Below are 20,590 nucleotides of genomic sequence, written 5' to 3'. Positions count from 1 at the left end.
ATTTCAGACATCTTCTTTGGAACAGGAAAAACATCCTCAGAAGATTGAGAATCAAACTCTATCCAGTTTAGAAGACTTTGTGAGGTTGACAGCAACCGAAGGTTCAGAGTCGTCTAAAGTAGCTAGAAACTCCTTAAGTAGTAACCGGAGGTGTTCAAGCTTAAATCCAAAATTAACCTCTTCAGGTTCTGAAGATTTTTCTGCTAAACTGTCAGAGTCTGAGATTTCATCTTCAGAAGCTACTGAAGTATATTCCTCATCAGACAATTGATAAAGGTTGACCAATGCAGACTTAGAGAGGTCAGAAGCCTTAATAGCAGGCAAATGTTTAGATTTCCACTTACGCTTACCCGAAGTAGGATAAGCTGACAAAGCCACCAATACTGCAGAAGTAATCTGAGCGGCAAAATTCCCAGGTAAATAAACACCCCAGGTGGATAAGAGGACACAGAAGGCACAGTATGAGAAACAATTAAGGCTTGGGGCGTTTGAGGAGAAAGCGGAGGCATGTCCCGCACAGCATTATCCTGAGAGACACTTGTCACTTTCTACAGAAACTACAGAATTCAGCTTCTAAATATTAGAGGAAAATAAGATACTTTTCAGATTTTAGTAGAAAAAATTATCATTAAAACATCAGAGGGCAAAATAAAAACGAATCCTACAAAGCAACCTCACAAAATTGACACCCCAATAGTCAGAGGAAGCAAAACTCTCCTGCAAGTATCTTCTCCTCTAAGTACAAACGATCCATTTGAAGAGAAATGTCAAATCGCAAAGCCGACAGTGATCCTCAAGGCGAGACTCCAAAGCATTACAAGCTCATTAAGCTCCGCCCGATATAACTGAAGTGCGGGCGTTATGTGAGCGGATCGAAAAAATAACTGCGCCACTTGAAAGAGCGCGAAAAAGTAAATGGCTCCGTTTTCCTCTACCGTTATCTTAAACATGTCAATAAGCCTCTCTGAACTGATCTAAACATGCCATACATAATAAAGCCTCTAATAATAATAATAATCAGAATGCTGCATTCACAATAAAAGAAAAATCCTTTAAGTCCCCTCAGCCAAAATACTAAACCTTAAGTCTCTCACTGAAAACCCTTTTTTTAACCCATACAGTGCCATAATCATAAGATGTATCCTTAACTAATAAGGATATCTACTGTATGTCCCAAAATCTGTCCATAATATGTATCCTAAACTAATAAGCATATCTATGTCCCAAAATGGATCCGTATGAAGTATAACCTCTTAAGTGCTGCGGTTCTTCAGTACCTAGAAGGCAAAGGCACTTACCTTAGATCCAGCTGCAGGACAGATGCTGCTACTTAGGTGTGACAGGTACTTCGCTCCCTGACATAGACCTGTAGGAAAGAAAAACAGAATTTATGTTTACCTGATAAATTACTTTCTCCAACGGTGTGTCCGGTCCACGGCGTCATCCTTACTTGTGGGATATTCTCTTCCCCAACAGGAAATGGCAAAGAGCCCAGCAAAGCTGGTCACATGATCCCTCCTAGGCTCCGCCTACCCCAGTCATTCGACCGACGTCAAGGAGGAATATTTGCATAGGAGAAACCATATGATACCGTGGTGACTGTAGTTAAAGAAAATAAATTATCAGACCTGATTAAAAAACCAGGGCGGGCCGTGGACCGGACACACCGTTGGAGAAAGTAATTTATCAGGTAAACATAAATTCTGTTTTCTCCAACATAGGTGTGTCCGGTCCACGGCGTCATCCTTACTTGTGGGAACCAATACCAAAGCTTTAGGACACGGATGATGGGAGGGAGCAAATCAGGTCACCTAGATGGAAGGCACCACGGCTTGCAAAACCTTTCTCCCAAAAATAGCCTCAGAAGAAGCAAAAGTATCAAACTTGTAAAATTTGGTAAAAGTGTGCAGTGAAGACCAAGTCGCTGCCCTACATATCTGATCAACAGAAGCCTCGTTCTTGAAGGCCCATGTGGAAGCCACAGCCCTAGTGGAATGAGCTGTGATTCTTTCGGGAGGCTGCCGTCCGGCAGTCTCGTAAACCAATCTGATGATGCTTTTAATCCAAAAAGAGAGAGAGGTAGAAGTTGCTTTTTGACCTCTCCTTTTACCGGAATAAACAACAAACAAGGAAGATGTTTGTCTAAAATCCTTTGTAGCGTCTAAATAGAATTTTAGAGCGCGAACAACATCCAAATTGTGCAACAAACGTTCCTTCTTTGAAACTGGTTTCGGACACAGAGAAGGTACGATAATCTCCTGGTTAATGTTTTTGTTAGAAACAACTTTTGGAAGAAAACCAGGTTTAGTACGTAAAACCACCTTATCTGCATGGAACACCAGATAAGGAGGAGAACACTGCAGAGCAGATAATTCTGAAACTCTTCTAGCAGAAGAAATAGCAACCAAAAACAAAACTTTCCAAGATAATAACTTAATATCAACGGAATGTAAGGGTTCAAACGGAACCCCCTGAAGAACTGAAAGAACTAAGTTGAGACTCCAAGGAGGAGTCAAAGGTTTGTAAACAGGCTTGATTCTAACCAGAGCCTGAACAAAGGCTTGAACATCTGGCACAGCTGCCAGCTTTTTGTGAAGTAACACAGACAAGGCAGAAATCTGTCCCTTCAGGGAACTTGCAGATAATCCTTTTTCCAATCCTTCTTGAAGGAAGGATAGAATCTTAGGAATCTTAACCTTGTCCCAAGGGAATCCTTTAGATTCACACCAACAGATATATTTTTTCCAAATTTTGTGGTAAATCTTTCTAGTTACAGGCTTTCTGGCCTGAACAAGAGTATCGATAACAGAATCTGAGAATCCTCGCTTCGATAAGATCAAGCGTTCAATCTCCAAGCAGTCAGCTGGAGTGAGACCAGATTCGGATGTTCGAACGGACCTTGAACAAGAAGGTCTCGTCTCAAAGGTAGCTTCCATGGTGGAGCCCATGACATATTCACCAGATCTGCATACCAAGTCCTGCGTGGCCACGCAGGAGCTATCAAGATCACCGACGCCCTCTCCTGATTGATCCTGGCTACCAGCCTGGGGATGAGAGGAAACGGCGGGAATACATAAGCTAGTTTGAAGGTCCAAGGTGCTACTAGTGCATCCACTAGAGCCGCCTTGGGATCCCTGGATCTGGACCCGTAGCAAGGAACTTTGAAGTTCTGACGAGAGGCCATCAGATCCATGTCTGGAATGCCCCACAGTTGAGTGATTTGGGCAAAGATTTCCGGATGGAGTTCCCACTCCCCCGGATGCAATGTCTGACGACTCAGAAAATCCGCTTCCCAATTTTCCACTCCTGGGATGTGGATTGCAGACAGGTGGCAGGAGTGAGACTCCGCCCATTGAATGATTTTGGTCACTTCTTCCATCGCCAGGGAACTCCTTGTTCCCCCCTGATGGTTGATGTACGCAACAGTTGTCATGTTGTCTGATTGAAACCGAATGAACTTGGCCCTCGCTAGCTGAGGCCAAGCCTTGAGAGCATTGAATATCGCTCTCAGTTCCAGAATATTTATCGGTAGAAGAGATTCTTCCCGAGACCAAAGACCCTGAGCTTTCAGGGATCCCCAGACCGCGCCCCAGCCCATCAGACTGGCGTCGGTCGTGACAATGACCCACTCTGGTCTGCGGAAGGTCATCCCTTGTGACAGGTTGTCCAGGGACAGCCACCAACGGAGTGAGTCTCTGGTCCTCTGATTTACTTGTATCCTCGGAGACAAGTCTGTATAGTCCCCATTCCACTGACTGAGCATGCACAGTTGTAATGGTCTTAGATGAATGCGCGCAAAAGGAACTATGTCCATTGCCGCTACCATCAAACCTATCACTTCCATGCACTGCGCTATGGAAGGAAGAGGAACGGAATGAAGTATCCGACAAGAGTCTAGAAGTCTTGTTTTTCTGGCCTCTGTCAGAAAAATCCTCATTTCTAAGGAGTCTATTATTGTTCCCAAGAAGGGAACCCTTGTTGACGGAGATAGAGAACTCTTTTCCACGTTCACTTTCCATCCGTGAGATCTGAGAAAGGCCAGGACGATGTCCGTGTGAGCCTTTGCTTGAGGAAGGGACGACGCTTGAATCAGAATGTCGTCCAAGTAAGGTACTACAGCAATGCCCCTTGGTCTTAGCACAGCTAGAAGGGACCCTAGTACCTTTGTGAAAATCCTTGGAGCAGTGGCTAATCCGAAAGGAAGCGCCACGAACTGGTAATGCTTGTCCAGGAATGCGAACCTTAGGAACCGATGATGTTCCTTGTGGATAGGAATATGTAGATACGCATCCTTTAAATCCACCGTGGTCATGAATTGACCTTCCTGGATGGAAGGAAGAATTGTTCGAATGGTTTCCATCTTGAACGATGGAACCTTGAGAAACTTGTTTAAGATCTTGAGATCTAAGATTGGTCTGAACGTTCCCTCTTTTTTGGGAACTATGAACAGATTGGAGTAGAACCCCATCCCTTGTTCTCCTAATGGAACAGGATGAATCACTCCCATTGTTAACAGGTCTTCTACACAATGTAAGAATGCCTGTCTTTTTATGTGGTCTGAAGACAACTGAGACCTGTGGAACCTCCCCCTTGGGGGAAGCCCCTTGAATTCCAGAAGATAACCTTGGGAGACTATTTCTAGTGTCCAAGGATCCAGAACATCTCTTGCCCAAGCCTGAGCGAAGAGAGAGAGTCTGCCCCCCACCAGATCCGGTCCCGGATCGGGGGCCAACATTTCATGCTGTCTTGGTAGCAGTGGCAGGTTTCTTGGCCTGCTTTCCCTTGTTCCAGCCTTGCATTGGTCTCCAAGCTTGCTTGGCTTGAGAAGTATTACCCTCTTGCTTAGAGGACGTAGCATTTTGGGCTGGTCCGTTTCTACGAAAGGGACGAAAATTAGGTTTATTTTTGGCCTTGAAAGGCCGATCCTGAGGAAGGGCATGGCCCTTACCCCCAGTGATATCAGAGATAATCTCTTTCAAGTCAGGGCCAAACAGCGTTTTCCCCTTGAAAGGAATGTTAAGTAGCTTGTTCTTGGAAGACGCATCAGCTGACCAAGATTTCAACCAAAGCGCTCTGCGCGCCACAATAGCAAACCCAGAATTCTTAGCCGCTAACCTAGCCAATTGCAAAGTGGCGTCTAGGGTGAAAGAATTAGCCAATTTGAGAGCATTGATTCTGTCCAAAATCTCCTCATAAGGAGGAGAATCACTATCGACCGCCTTTACCAGCTCATCGAACCAGAAACATGCGGCTGTAGCGACAGGGACAATGCATGAAATTGGTTGTAGAAGGTAACCCTGCTGAACAAACATCTTTTTAAGTAAACCTTCTAATTTTTTATCCATAGGATCTTTGAAAGCACAACTATCTTCTATGGGTATAGTGGTGCGTTTGTTTAAAGTGGAAACCGCTCCCTCGACCTTGGGGACTGTCTGCCATAAATCCTTTCTGGGGTCGACCATAGGAAACAATTTTTTAAATATGGGGGGAGGGACGAAAGGAATACCGGGCCTTTCCCATTCTTTATTTACAATGTCCGCCACCCGCTTGGGTATAGGAAAAGCTTCTGGGAGCCCCGGGACCTCTAGGAACTTGTCCATTTTACATAGCTTCTCTGGGATGACCAAATTGTCACAATCATCCAGAGTGGATAATACCTCCTTAAGCAGAGCGCGGAGATGTTCCAACTTAAATTTAAACGTAATCACATCAGGTTCAGCTTGTTGAAAAATGTTCCCTGAATCTGTAATTTCTCCCTCAGACAAAACCTCCCTGGCCCCCTCAGACTGGTTTAGGGGCCCTTCAGAACCATTATTATCAGCGTCGTCATGCTCTTCAGTATCTAAAACAGAGCAGTCGCGCTTACGCTGATAAGTGTGCATTTTGGCTAAAATGTTTTTGACAGAATTATCCATTACAGCCGTTAATTGTTGCATAGTAAGGAGTATTGGCGCGCTAGATGTACTAGGGGCCTCCTGAGTGGGCAAGACTCGTGTAGACGAAGGAGGGAATGATGCAGTACCATGCTTACTCCCCTCACTTGAGGAATCATCTTGGGCATCATTGTCATTGTCACATAAATCACATTTATTTAAATGAGAAGGAACTCTGGCTTCCCCACATTCAGAACACAGTCTATCTGGTAGTTCAGACATGTTAAACAGGCATAAACTTGATAACAAAGTACAAAAAACGTTTTAAAATAAAACCATTACTGTCACTTTAAATTTTAAACTGAACACACTTTATTACTGCAATTGCGAAAAAATATGAAGGAATTGTTCAAAATTCACCAAAATTTCACCACAGTGTCTTAAAGCCTTAAAAGTATTGCACACCAAATTTGGAAGCTTTAACCCTTAAAATAACGGAACCGGAGCCGTTTTTAACTTTAACCCCTTTACAGTCCCTGGTATCTGCTTTGCTGAGACCCAACCAAGCCCAAAGGGGAATACGATACCAAATGACGCCTTCAGAAAGTCTTTTCTATGTATCAGAGCTCCTCACACATGCGACTGCATGTCATGCCTCTCAAAAACAAGTGCGCAACACCGGCGCGAAAATGAGGCTCTGCCTATGATTTGGGAAAGCCCCTAAAGAATAAGGTGTCTAAAATAGTGCCTGCCGATATAATCTTATCAAAATACCCAGATTAAATGATTCCTCAAGGCTAAATATGTGTTAATAATGAATCGATTTAGCCCAGAAAAAGTCTACAGTCTTAATAAGCCCTTGTGAAGCCCTTATTTACTATCTTAATAAACATGGCTTACCGGATCCCATAGGGAAAATGACAGCTTCCAGCATTACATCGTCTTGTTAGAATGTGTCATACCTCAAGCAGCAAGAGACTGCTCACTGTTCCCCCAACTGAAGTTAATTCCTCTCAACAGTCCTGTGTGGAACAGCCATGGATTTTAGTAACGGTTGCTAAAATCATTTTCCTCATACAAACAGAAATCTTCATCTCTTTTCTGTTTCTGAGTAAATAGTACATACCAGCACTATTTTAAAATAACAAACTCTTGATTGAATAATAAAAACTACAGTTAAACACTAAAAAACTCTAAGCCATCTCCGTGGAGATGTTGCCTGTACAACGGCAAAGAGAATGACTGGGGTAGGCGGAGCCTAGGAGGGATCATGTGACCAGCTTTGCTGGGCTCTTTGCCATTTCCTGTTGGGGAAGAGAATATCCCACAAGTAAGGATGACGCCGTGGACCGGACACACCTATGTTGGAGAAAGAACAGAGTAACCAACTCTGGCTTTCTACAAAGGGGTAGCAAAATGTTAAAAGTAAAGCAAAGACTACCTCGCTGCCTTTTAACTGATAAAAGTCACCACAACTCCTACTAAAGAGATTGACGTGGAAACAAAAGGATAAAATATCTTCAGATACAAACTTCGCACATCCTCCATTGACAAGGGCAAAGAGAATGACTGTGGATAATGGGTAAGGGAAGTAACACTTAACAGCTTTGCTGGGGTGCTCATTGCCTCCTCCTGCTGGCCAGAAGTTGAATATCCCACTAGTAATTGGAATAACGTTGTGGACTCTCCATGCCATAGGAAAGAAAGGAAGCATTGAAATAAGCAGTGATATATAGCTTTCTAACAAAAAATTAAAACACAGAGTGATTTGGGGGTGGGCGTTTTATCCCCAAACATGTAAAAGACATACCCAGACATGCTAAGACATGTTTCAAACTCAAACATAAGGAGCACTAAACAACTGACTCAAGGCATATAGCTAAACAATATATAACAACTTTACTTAAAAAGTGCTTAATCTATAGCCGAGAGTGTCTTTGTTAAAAAAAGATACATTTTCATACTTACCTTTAAGACACCCATTCACATATAGCAGAAAGCCAAACCAGTACTGAAACATATCAGCAGAGGTAATGGTACACAAGTATATTGTCAATCTGTAAAGGGAGGCAGTAGATGAATCCCTACGACCGATTTATAGAGCGTCTTATAAAAAGCTTTCCCATAGGTGAAAACATGGTATCATCAGGCAATACTCCCTTCACATCCCTCAGACAAACACTACACGTAGAGAGGAACTGGGATTCAATATGCTTAGAAGCGCCTTTCACTGAAGAAATCAAGCACATCATGCTTCACCACCTCCTAAGAAGGCAAAGTTTTTTAAACTGAGGTATGAGTGAGGTGGGAGGTGAATTTATAGGCATTTGAGGTTTGGTAAACTTTGCCCCCTCCTGGTAGGAATGTATATCCTACCAGTAACTAGCTTGTGGACTCTCACCCCCTATATGAAAGAAATAGTAATTTTAATGAATATTAAAAAAAAAACATAAATTATGCTTACCTGATAATTTCATTTCCATCTGTGGGAGGAGAGTCCACTGCTTCATTCATTACTTGTGGGAATTAAGAACCTGGCCACCAGGAGGAGGCAAACACACCCCAGCTTTAATACCTCCTCCACTCCTCTCATACCCCAGTAATTCTGCCAAGGGAACAAGGAACAATAGGAGAAATATCAGGGTATAAAAGGGTGCCAGAAGATTAATAATAAATTTAGGTCTGTCCACCGGAGAAACAGGTGGGTGCTGTGGACTCTCCTCCCACAGATGGAAATTAAATTATCAGGTAAGTATAATTTATGTTTTCCATCTTAATGGGAGGAGAGTCCACTGCTTTATTCATTACTTGTTGGAACAAATACCCAAGCTCTGGAGGACACTGAATGAAAAAAACAGGAGGGTAAAAGGAGGCGGGCCCTATACTGAGGGCATTGCAGCGTGGAGAACCTTTCTTCCAAAAGCTGCTTCCGCCGAAGCAAAAACGTCGAATTTATAAAACTTTGCAAAAGTATGTAAGGAGGACCAAGTGGCCGCCTTACAAATCTGCTTCATAGAAGCCTCATTCTTAAAAGGCCCATGAAGAGGCCACAGCTCTAGTCGAGTGAGCCGTAATCCTCTGAGGAGCCTTGTGTGCCGCTGTCTCATATGCCAGACGGATCATACTCCTCAACCAAAAAGATAGAGAAGTGGCAGAGGCCCTTTGTCCCCTGAATACACAACAAATAAGGACGAAGTCTGTCTGAACTCCTTCGTGGCCTGAAGATACAACTTCAACGCCCAAAACACAAACAGATTATGAAGTAACCTCTCCTTTGAAGAAGAAGGGTTAGGACACAAAGGAGGAACTACTATTTCATGATTGATGTTACGACTTGATACCACCCTGGGAAGGAATCCCAATCCAGTGCAAAGAACAGCCTTAAGGAGGCTCACATTGCAAGGCCGCCAACTCAGAGACTCTGCGCACCGATGCAATGGCCAGTAATAATAGGACTTTCCATGAAAGAACCTTAATGTCAAGTGCATGCATAGGCTCAAACGGAGCCCTCTGTAAGACCTTAAGAACCAAGTTTAAAGGGACATTATACACTCATTTTTTTCTTTGCATAAATGTTTTGTAGATGATCTATTTATATAGCCTATAAAGTTTTTTTTTTTTTTAAATAAATGTATAGTTTTGCTTATTTTTAAATAACATTGCTCTGATTTTCAGACTCCTTACCAAGCCCCAAAGTTTTATGTGAATACTGATGTATACCTACTCCAGCTTGATTCTGTTTGTGTAAAGGGTCTTTTCATATGCAAAAGAAGGGGGAGGGGGGGAGTGTCTTATTTGCCACTTGCAGTGGGCTTTCCAGCTGCCTTTTCAACAGAGCCAAACTGACAGCTTCTAAGTAAGTTTTTAAACAGTTTTATACAGGATTTTTATATCAGTATCTGTGCATCTTGTTCTTTATAGTAGTGTCTATTACATGCAGTTATATGAAAATGAGTTTATACTGTCCCTTTAAGCTCCAAGGAGGAGCCAAATTCACGAAGACAGGCCTGACCCTAACCAGAGCCTGAACAAAGGACTGAATGTCAGGAAGCTACGCAAGCTTCTTATGCAACAGTACAGATAAAGCCGAGATCTGTCTCCTCAGGGAACTGGCGGCAAGACCCATATCCAGACCTTCCTGGAGAAAGTCCAAAATCCTGGATACCCTGACCTTATGCCAGGGATATCCTCGTTCCTCACACCAGGACAAGTAGGTACACCACACCTTGAGGTAGATGCGTAGAGTGACCGGCTTCCTGGCCTGAACAAGAGTGTCGACCACTTTTTCTCCACGCAGTCAGCCTTTGAGAATCTAGATTTTGATGTAGAAAGGGACCTTGAGCCCGCAGATCCCTGCGACAAGGTAACTTCCACGGCGGAGATGACGACATTGCCACCAGATCCGCAAACCACATCCCCCGCGGCCACGACGGAGCAATCAAAATAGCTGAAGCTTGCTCTTGCTTGATGCGGACCACTACCGGAGGTAGAAGAGGTAACGGTGGAAATATGTAAATTAGGTTGAAGTCCCAGGGTACCGCCAAGGCATCCATCAGTTCTGCCTGGGGATCCCTGAATCACAACCCATATCTGGGTAGCTTGCAATTGAGTCTGGATGCCATGAGATCTATCTCCGGCGTCCTACATCTGCTGCAGATTTCTGCAAAAATCTCGGGAAGGAGGGACCATTCCCCTGGATGAAACATCTGTCTGTTCAGAAAATCTGCTTCTCAATTGTCCATACCCGGAATGTGGATTGCTGAGAGCGAGAGAAAAGTGGGAGGTGGTAACAAGAGCGCTGAGGAAGCTATTACAAACTAATGGAGATAAGATTATGTGTAAAAAGCTCTGTGCTATATAAAAAAAAAATATTAACAATAATGTGCTAGAACAATAATACATTTTTTTTATTTCTCACTATATGTGGAAGAAGATCTAAAAATATTATATGGATGAAAAAAAGGAAAATAATGTAAAGTGAAAAAACTGTATATTTATTTAAATAAATGGGTCTAGTAATAAATGGACCTAATATAAATTGCACTGTGTAAATAGAACTATAAACATCCAATTTTGGATAATGTAAAAGAGTGGTAGGTGGGATCTATCAATGCCAATATGAGACAAAGGAGTGTAGTCAAATATTTGTATATATAATAAAATATATTTTGTCAACATAAAACTATGAAAATAAATCACATATAAATGAGTAGCAATTTTTTTAAAACAATATAAATGTAGGTTGGCCAACCAAATAAAGTTGAATGAGGCTAAAATACAATGATAAATAACATTTCTTTTCAAAACTTATACTGCTTTGTTTTATATTTAGGCAAAACAGATGATCGTTACATAGCATATAACAGTACACTTTGTAAGAATATCGTTCTGTAATCTTAGTACAAGTGTAACCAATTTCGGTAAAACAATGAACCTTACAGCTTTAAATTGTATAATATAACAGCCTGAAAGGAGTGGATTGCCTGACACTGTTTGTATTAAACTTGCAGTAAGTGTTTTTAGTATGTATAATACTTGCAGCTGGTTTTTATCAAACCCAATGCGTAGCTCAGTGTCCGTGCTTTGTAAAGATGTGGCACAGATTTTAATCCAAGTGCCTGAAGAAACTTTAAACAAAGTTATCTGATGTTGGTTTCCTGCTGGGATTTATAAAGGTTTAATTACTGTGATGTAACCCAGAGTGGTGTTTGCAGCGTGAGCCGATGATTGCAGTCTAACTGCGCTCACGTGATAAGGATTCTATGGCAAGCTGAAGTGCTCAAAAATAGCACTGGTAGAACTGTATATCCAAGTAACGGTCCTTGAGAGGTGTATTGCAACGCGTTTCAGCTGACAGCAGCCTTTTTTTTCAAGCATACACCTGTCAATGAGTTTGGGCTTTTTATAACCTTGATTTGAGTAGTTAATTGAACAATTGGCATAGCGTGTGCAATCAAGATGCTGATATTTGCTACAGCTGGTTCTATGATGAAATACTGTGGTGAGCAATATAGCTAAGTTTTGTTTTGCAATTTATAGAGCGAACAATTTTGAGTGTCTGCCTCATCCAGAATCCAAGATACTTCCCTAATGGCTAGGAAGCTTCTCGTCCCTGTCCCGATGGTTTATGTAAGCCACCAAGGTAACGTTGCCTGACTGGAATCTGATGAATCAGGACGACCCCAGAAGGGGCTAAGCCCTCAGAGCATTGAATATCTCTCTAAGTTCCAAAATATTTATCATAGATTCTATTCTTCTCGAGTCCATCTGCCCTGTGACTTTCTGGCACCCCAAATATCTCCCCATCCTGATAGACTTGCATCCGTGGTCACAATCTCCCAGGATGATCTAAAAAAGGATGTCCCCTGACACAACTGCCACGGTCAGGTCCACCAAGATAGGGACTCCCTCACCGGTTTGTTTAGAGATATCTTTTGGGACAGATCTAAATGATCGCTGTTCCATTGTCTCAACATGCACAGCTGAAGAGGTCCGAGATGGAACCTTTGCTAATGGAATGACATCTATGCTGTATACCATGAGCCAGATCACCTTCATACACCTGGCCACAGCTTGCAACGTGTTTGATCTGTCAGAAATATCTTCATGTCTGAAGAATCTATTATCGTACCCAGGAATTCCACCCTGTTGCTGGGCCCCAATTAACTCTTTCCATCATTTATCTTCCACCCGTGGGACTAAAGGATATCATCCAGATAAGGTGCCACTGCAAGGTTCTCACTACTGCGAGAACAGCTCCCAGAACTTTTGTGAAGACTCTTGGGGCAGTTGCCAGACCAAACGGAAGGGCCATAAACTGGAAGTGCTGGTCCAGGAAGGCGAATCTTAGAAACCTGAAGTGATCCTTGTGGATTGGAACGTGAAGGTAAGTGTCCTTCAGGTCTAAAGTCGTCATTAATTGCCCTTCTTGAACCAGGGGCAAAATTGACCTGATCGTCTCCATCTTGAACGACGGAACTCACAAAAATTTGTTTAGGGCCTTTAGGTCCAGAATTGGACGAAATGTGCCCTCCTTCATTGGGACCACAAAAAGGTTTGAATAATACCCCAGGCCTCTTTCTGCTGGAGGGACTGGGACGATTACTCCGAGAGATGAGAGATCCCTCACATACCCCAGGAAGGGGTCTCTCTTTTCTGGTCTTGAAGATATGTTTGACAGGAGGAATCTGCCTCTGGGCAGATAAGACTTGAAACCTATCCTGTAACCCTGGGATACGACCTCCAGACCCCAAGGGTCTATAATGTCTCTTCTCCAGGCCTCCACAAAAAGAGAGTCTGCCCCCTACATGATCCGAAGACGGACCGGGGGTCGCCCCTTTACACTGACTGATTCGGCGGGCTTCTTATTCTGCTTGGACTTGTTCCAAGAGTTAGCTGGTTTCCAAGATCCCTTGGTTAACTCCAACTTTGCGGAAGGCTGCTGGCGCTGAGACTTGTCCGCATTTGACAAAAAGCAGATCCCTTAGGTTTAGCCTTCTTAATCTGAGGAAAGAAGGCACCCTTGCCACCCGTGACCGTAGAAATGATAGAATCCAGGCCCGGGCCAAACAAAATCTTCCCCTTGAATGGGAGGGAAAGCAAACAAGACTTATTAGTCATGTTCGCAGACCACGACTTTAGGCACAGAGCCCTGTGGGCTAAAAAAGAAAAACCTGATGACTTAGCATTCAGGCGAATAATCTGCATGTTAGCATCACAAATGAACAAATGCGCCTTCATTCGTTCTAGAATTTCATTGAGAGCATTCTCCACCTCGACTATAGCTGATAGAGCGTCACATCAGTAGGTAACCGCACCAGCCTCCGCAGTGACCACCGCCACTGCCGGTTGAAAAATAAACCTTGTGAATTGGAACATCGTCCACAGCATGGACTCCATCTTTTTATCCATGGGTTCCTTGAAAGAGGAGCTATCCTCTAGTGAAATAGTCGTTCTCTTAGCAAGCGTGGATATAGCACCATCAACCTTAGGGACAGTTCCCAACAGTTCAAGCTGTGCGTCCAGAACAGGGAAAAGCTTTTTAAAAGAAGAAGAGGGGGGAAAAGGACGAACCAAGTTTCTCCCATTCATTCTTAATAATGGTTAGCCATGTTGACTGGACCTGGGAAGCCTGGGGCACTACCCTGTCCTCATAAACCCTATCCAGTTTAGGGATCGAAGGTTCCTCCGGTAGTTTAGATTCTGGAACCTCCAACGTAGCAAGCACCTCTTTCAGTAGAAAGTGCAAATGCTCCATCTTAAATTTTAAATCTGGCTCCTCCGCGGACGGAGGCCTAGACGTAGCCGATTCCGACCCAGAAGCGACATCCTCAGATATGTCGGAGTTGTCCTCCTCAGAGGATAATCTGTCAGACATCCAGCGGAGTCGTAGACCCCTGAGATGGATAGCAGTGCCGTACGAGGGCGAGACATCGCATTAATGGCCAAAGGACCCTTCCTGCAGGAGGATTAGTAAGGCCCTGGGGAACTGCTTGTGTAATGTGAGATGATTGCAGGGAACGCACCTCTTGGGGCGGGGAGCCCTCAGAGGTGGATGGCTCAGTTGTACTAAATACCTTATTCTTTTTGGAAATAGCAATATTGTCAAAGCATGTGGAACAGAGTTGCGTAGGCGGTTCGAACGGAACCTCCTCACAATATACACAGTTAATGGGTTTGGATAAAGAGGGAGTATCTTCTAACAGAGTCCTCCATAGCTTGCGCTCTTATTACGGACTTGATCAAAAATAAATGGCACATTTATATCCCAATGGCCTGGGCACTAACCACCTCCTATGACCCGGACTACAAGAAACTGCTTTCGTCTCCTTCAAAAGGCAGGCCGTGAAAGAGGAAGTGGCAGAGGCCACACCCAGTCACATGGAGCGCCAAAGAAACCTGCATCAATCTCTTGCTAATTGTTTTCCACACTGACAGAGCCTCATCTTACACAAATGCAGTAGAAAAACACAATAAACAATATTATGCATAATAATATCCCCCCAGTTCAACAGCCCCCTTCCGAGGGTATTACCCTAGATTCTATAAAGATAAAAGGAGCCACACTGTGACCTTGTCTTCTTGCATTATCAAATATATATATATAAATGAAATCTTACCAGAATCAATGCCGTGGAACAGGAACACGGCCCTTCAAGTGTGACAGGGTAGTAGCATCGCTCCTGACATGGACTTGAGAGAAGAAAAGCAGGCAGCGAAACGCATTAAACTGAGTCGGGATGGTTTCGCAGAAAGACTCTCCCTGCATCTCCGGACTCTAACATTTACCCATGCTCTCACTGTGAGGCTGACAGGACTACTTAAAACTCCAGTCCCATTGTACTACCCTCCATAAGAGACTCCTCCAAATCTTCTGACACTTCTCTGCCAACCTCCTGTGACGAAAGGCAAAGAATGACTGGGGATGAGGGGAGTGGGGGAGGTATTTAAGCCTTTGGCTGGGGTGACTTTGCCTCATCCTGCTGGCCAGGTTCTTAATTCCCACAAATAATGAATGAAGCAGTGGACTCTCCTCCCATTAAGATGGAAATATATATAAAAAGTCTGGATTTAAGGTTAAGTTTTGATTTTAGAATTCTGGATTTGGGGATTTGTACCTGTACTAACAAGGTATGGATGGACTGTTCATCCTGTGTACACAACTATTTTGTTTCTTTTTGTGTCACCCAACCCCTTAGCCAAGCATTGCTGATTAACCCCTGAGCAATAGAGAGAACAAAGCAGAACATTATTGTCTGATTTTCTTCATACTCTTAGTATCCTTTTTTGAAGGAGCATCATTGTACTACTGGAAGCTGACTGAACTTATAAGGTAAGCAAATGACAAAAGGTATATATGTGCAGCCACCAATCAGCAGCTAGCTCCCAGTAGAGCACTGTTGCTCCTGAGTCTCAGAATGTATGCTTTTTAATGAAGAATAGCCTGGCGGATAATCCAGCGTGTAGAAACAGCCCCTACCTACTGAAGAGGTACCGCTAGTCTGTCCGATAAAGCGGAGCAAGTAAGTAAAAACTACCTCTCCAATGGAAGAAGCGGTGAAACGACTCAGGACGGGCCGGACTGGTATATGGCTGGGTGAGCTGGGGATATAATTCCCAAAGTCTGGAGGACGATTATGGTCATTGAGATTTTAAGGGGATGTACCTATGAACCAATTATAACTGTACTCTCTACCAAACATTGTGGAGCACAAAACTTCCTAACAACGCTGACTTTAACTCTACATGCTTCAGCTTTCTATCTGTCAGCAGCTCTAACCTGCTTGACTAAGTATTCATTACTTAACATCTAATCCCTACAATGGTTGCTGATTTTGCAAGTACAGGTCTTTATTTCTAAATTTGCATGCGAAGAAACAAAGTTTTGCAACATTAACTCTCTGCTCTAGGACATTTTGTTGTAACAAAGAATCAGTTTTGTTATAATTGTTTGTTTTGTGGTGTCTTATTTTGCAATTATATTCTGTGTGCCTAGTTTGGCACTACCTATGATTTATTTCATGGGTAATAATAATATATATATATATATATATATATATATATATATATATATATATATATATATAAAATATACCAGCTGTAGCAGGGGAATTAATAGATTGGAATGAGTAACAGAGAACTAAAAAATACTGAAAATTCTCTGGTGCCTGGGGGTACTAGGGTTAATTATGAAGAAATCAAGAGAAAAATAAGCTTTTACCCTTAATCCAGCACTAGGTCATAAGCCATAATCAAAAACAACTCAATGGGGGTGGGTGGCTATGTGGAAGATACAACACAGCAGTCAATAAGTTGTTCCCATGCATTTATTTATAGTATTTTAAATTTAACTTGGAATTATTATTATATATATATATATATATATATATATATATATATATATACTTGTTCAGTGCTGCACACAAGTGGTATTAAGTCCTCACACAGAAAAAAACAATTGTTCACGAGGAAACAAAATTAGAGGGAACATTGATGCAGAGTCAAGCAGACTTCCGGCAACAGTCTTGCTTCTAACATAAATGTTAAACATCTGGACCAATCAATCTACAACACACAGTCTAGGTTTACAGCAGCAAGTTATTACAAACTACACCACCTTTGATAAAACAGAGATTTAACATTGTATAGCAGATATAAGATTCTAAACATGTTATAGGTTTATAACAGTGATCTATAAGAAACGGAATAAGGAGAATATTATAGATTAGTTGGTTAACACTGTGGACATTACAAAGTGATATGCTATGTTTGTAAAGCATAACAGAATCTGTTACTTTTCACAAAGCAGCAGTTCAGTAATAAGTAACCTGTTAAGTCGTTCTACTCTCCAAACTCACCATGTCTTTTGAATATCCGGGAGACAGTCTCGCACACATAATGATGCAACCGTGCAGCACGTGTGGAAAAACTTCCCTGAAAAATAGGAGTGGTCAAGAATGTGGTCAAACTTTGTTAATTATTTCCTTCCAGATGATTTGTCTACATAAAATTACCAGAGAAAGTATCAAGCACACAAATACTTGTCCCAAAGGATGAACTAATCACTTTTTTGTGAACTTTTTATGTGCAAACGGATGTGAAAACATATTATTCAGGCTCAATTTTCTACTACAAAATGAAATCTTGTAATTTAAAATGTTACATTCCAAAAGAAAGTAATGATGTTATCCACTTGGCTGTAAGAGGTCTGCAACATGACAAGGAGTAGATACCAATAAATTCATACTGAACCAAAGTCAAAACATCAACATTTAAAGTCACATTTTTATTCTGCAACATTCTTAATTTAAAGGTCAATTATTTTTTTTCTTTTAGGATTCAGATAGAGGCACCAGCTACTGAGTTAACAGTGTATACAAATAGGAGTCTGTGATTGGATGATGATACAGGGGGCCAGCAAATGGAAGAAATTCCAGATTTATTGGGGGGGGGGAGATCTACTGCTCATTTGAAATTTAGAATAAGTGCCATTGCATTACCTTTTTACTATGCGTTTATTGATGATGCAATTCTACTTTAAAGGGACAGTCTACAATAGAATTTATTGTTTTAAAAGATACATAATCCCTTTATTACCCATTCCCCAGTTTTGCATAACCAACGCAGTTATATTAATATACTTTCGACTAGGGATGCACCAAAATGAAAATTCTGGACCGAAAACCGAAACCGAAATTGTTTTTTTCTTTTTTAACTACAGTGTGCGTGTGTAGCTGAGAGAGCTTGTAGACGGGAAAGCTCCAAGAAATGGACGTGGTCACTTGTATCGTAGGGAGAGCGTGGTTATAGCCAGACAACAATACGAGGTGGACATGTGTTTTGTTTTTGGGTTTAGTTATCCGTGCGATGGGCGTGGCTGCACCTGATCATTTCTCATCGTATCTCCGCCTAGTTCCTGGATCGGGTCTCACACTGACCCGTCAGATTATATGTCCGGAGCCCCAAATGGAGTCTGCCTGTCACCTATCACCAGGACCACCGGACTTAGCTACAACCTTACGTGCAAGGTGGTTATAGAAAGTTACTGTGCTTTTTTGTATACACTGTCTGGTGGGTGCTAATTTGTACCAACTGTGTGCGAGCTTGGGGCTTATGCATATATAATGTGCACCCATATTTGCCTCAGGCGAATAGAATGTCTATGCACAAGATGCTAATGTATGAGCACTGTATAACTGTATATAAGGCTTATAGATATTCACTGTGTGTGCTTAGGGCTGTGTCTGATAATATCAAGTGTTTATAAACATGTTACTTATCCTCCTTTGATTACTGTATTCACTATTCAGAACTTTTTTTTTTTTTTTTTTTTTAAAGAAGGAAACTAAAGGGCTCTGCTGGTTTTAAATATCATCATGTCATGGTACTTATGTGTATGCTCACTTTACGCTAAGGATAGACATGTAACTCAATAGAACAAGGGAGGGCTGTACATTTTTGTCATTTTGGTCCTCTTTGGGCCGAAATTGGAATTGTACATTTTCGGCGGCCCAAATTTTGGTGCATCACTAGTATTATTATTTATTTAGTTCTGTGTAACAGAATCAGATTTAACCGGTTTTTTTTTTGTTACCAATTATTAAAATAAAGTACAGGTAGCCCTCAGTTTACGCCAGGGTTAGGTTCCAGAAGGAATGGTTGTAAATCAAAACTGTTGTAAATTGAAACCCAGTTTATAATGTAAGTCAATGGGAAGTGAGGGAGTTAGGTTCCAGGCCCCTCTCAAAATTGTCATAAGTAACACCTAATACATTATTTTTAAAGCTTTGAAATGAAGACTTTAAATGCTAAACAGCATTATAAACCTAATAAAATAGTCACACAACACAGAATATATAATTAAACTAAGTTAAATGATCAAAAACATTTGCTAAACAGCATTATAAACCTAATAAAATAATCACACAACACAGAATATATAATTAAACTAAGTTAAATGATCAAAAACATTTGCTAAACAGCATTATAAACCTAATAAAATAATCACACAACACAGACTTCACTTGCATTTTTATGCAAACAGTTCTTTCTATGCATTCCAATCTGGACTGATTTATAGACCGGAAGATCTTGTTCCTTTGAAATCTGATCGATAGTTCAGGTCTGGTTAAACTGATTAATTTCAGCTTGCTTGGCTTTGCTGCAACACAAGCGGACAGCTCCACCTACTGGCTATTTTAGTCAATGCACTGCTTCTCAATGCTTTTCAATAGCAGTCACATGACTGAAAAAAAAGGTTGTTATTCTGAAACGGTGTAAATTGAACCGTTGTAAAACGAGGGCCACCTGTAATGTCCTAGAAAACTATTATGTGCAAAACAGTAATTCAAGTAATTAACTCATACATCAGCTCTAGGCTGGCATCAAATTTGAAATATGCTACACAATCATTTTACTGAAAATAAAAGGCAAAAAAAACGAAAAACTAAATAACAAAAAATGCCATTTTCGGCCAAAACTTTCTGCGGCCGAAATTTCGGTGCATCCCTACTTTTTACCCTTGTAGCTGGAACAAGGGAACTCTTTTTCAGATTCACTTTCCAACCATGGGAACGTAAAAAAGACGAGATCTCTGTATGAGAGTTTGCTTGTTGAAAATCACTGCCAAGAGAACCCCCAGAAAATTCTGGGAGCTGTGGCAAGTCCAAACGGAAGAGCCACAAACTGAAAGTGTTTGTCCAGAAAGGTGAATCTCAGGAATTTGTGATGATCCCTGTGGATGGGAACATGAAGATATGCGTCCTTCAGGTCTATGGTCGTCATTAACTGACCCTTTTGGACCAAAGGAAGAATGGAACAAATGGTTTCCATTTTGAAGGATGGTACACTGAGAAACTTGTTGAGGCAACTTGTTAGGTCTAAAATGGGTCGAAAAGTTCCCTCTTTTTTGGGAACTACGAAAAGATTTGAATAGAATTCTAGACCCTGTTCCCTTAATGGAACAATCACACCCAGGGAGGAAAGGTCCTGAACGCAGTTCAAGAAAGCATCTTTTAACCTGGTCTGCAGATAATCTTGAGAGGTGGAATCTGCCCCTGGGAGGGAAAGTTTTGAATTCTATTTTGTAACCCTGAGATACTATGTCCACAGCCCAAGGATCTGGGACATCTTGTCTCCACGCTTGACCAAACAGGGAAAGTCTGACCCCACTTGATCCGATCCTGGGTCGGGGGCCGACCCTTCATGCTGACAGACTC

General features: G+C 41.9%; 1 protein-coding gene across 1 annotated transcript in view; it reads right to left on the bottom strand.

Moving 5' to 3' along the window:
* The window catches only part of EIF2AK4 (eukaryotic translation initiation factor 2 alpha kinase 4), a 396,156-nt gene that overhangs the window by 164,926 nt on the left and 210,640 nt on the right, over nt 1-20,590 (bottom strand). Inside the window, exon 22 of the mRNA XM_053697714.1 lies at nt 17,231-17,306. Coding sequence (XP_053553689.1) covers nt 17,231-17,306 — 76 coding nt within the window. The remainder of the gene's footprint in view (nt 1-17,230; nt 17,307-20,590) is intronic.

The sequence above is a fragment of the Bombina bombina genome, chromosome 1 (assembly GCF_027579735.1).
Source record: "Bombina bombina isolate aBomBom1 chromosome 1, aBomBom1.pri, whole genome shotgun sequence".
Classification (NCBI taxonomy): Eukaryota; Metazoa; Chordata; class Amphibia; order Anura; family Bombinatoridae; genus Bombina; species Bombina bombina.
This window is presented reverse-complemented; position numbering and strand designations above follow the sequence as displayed.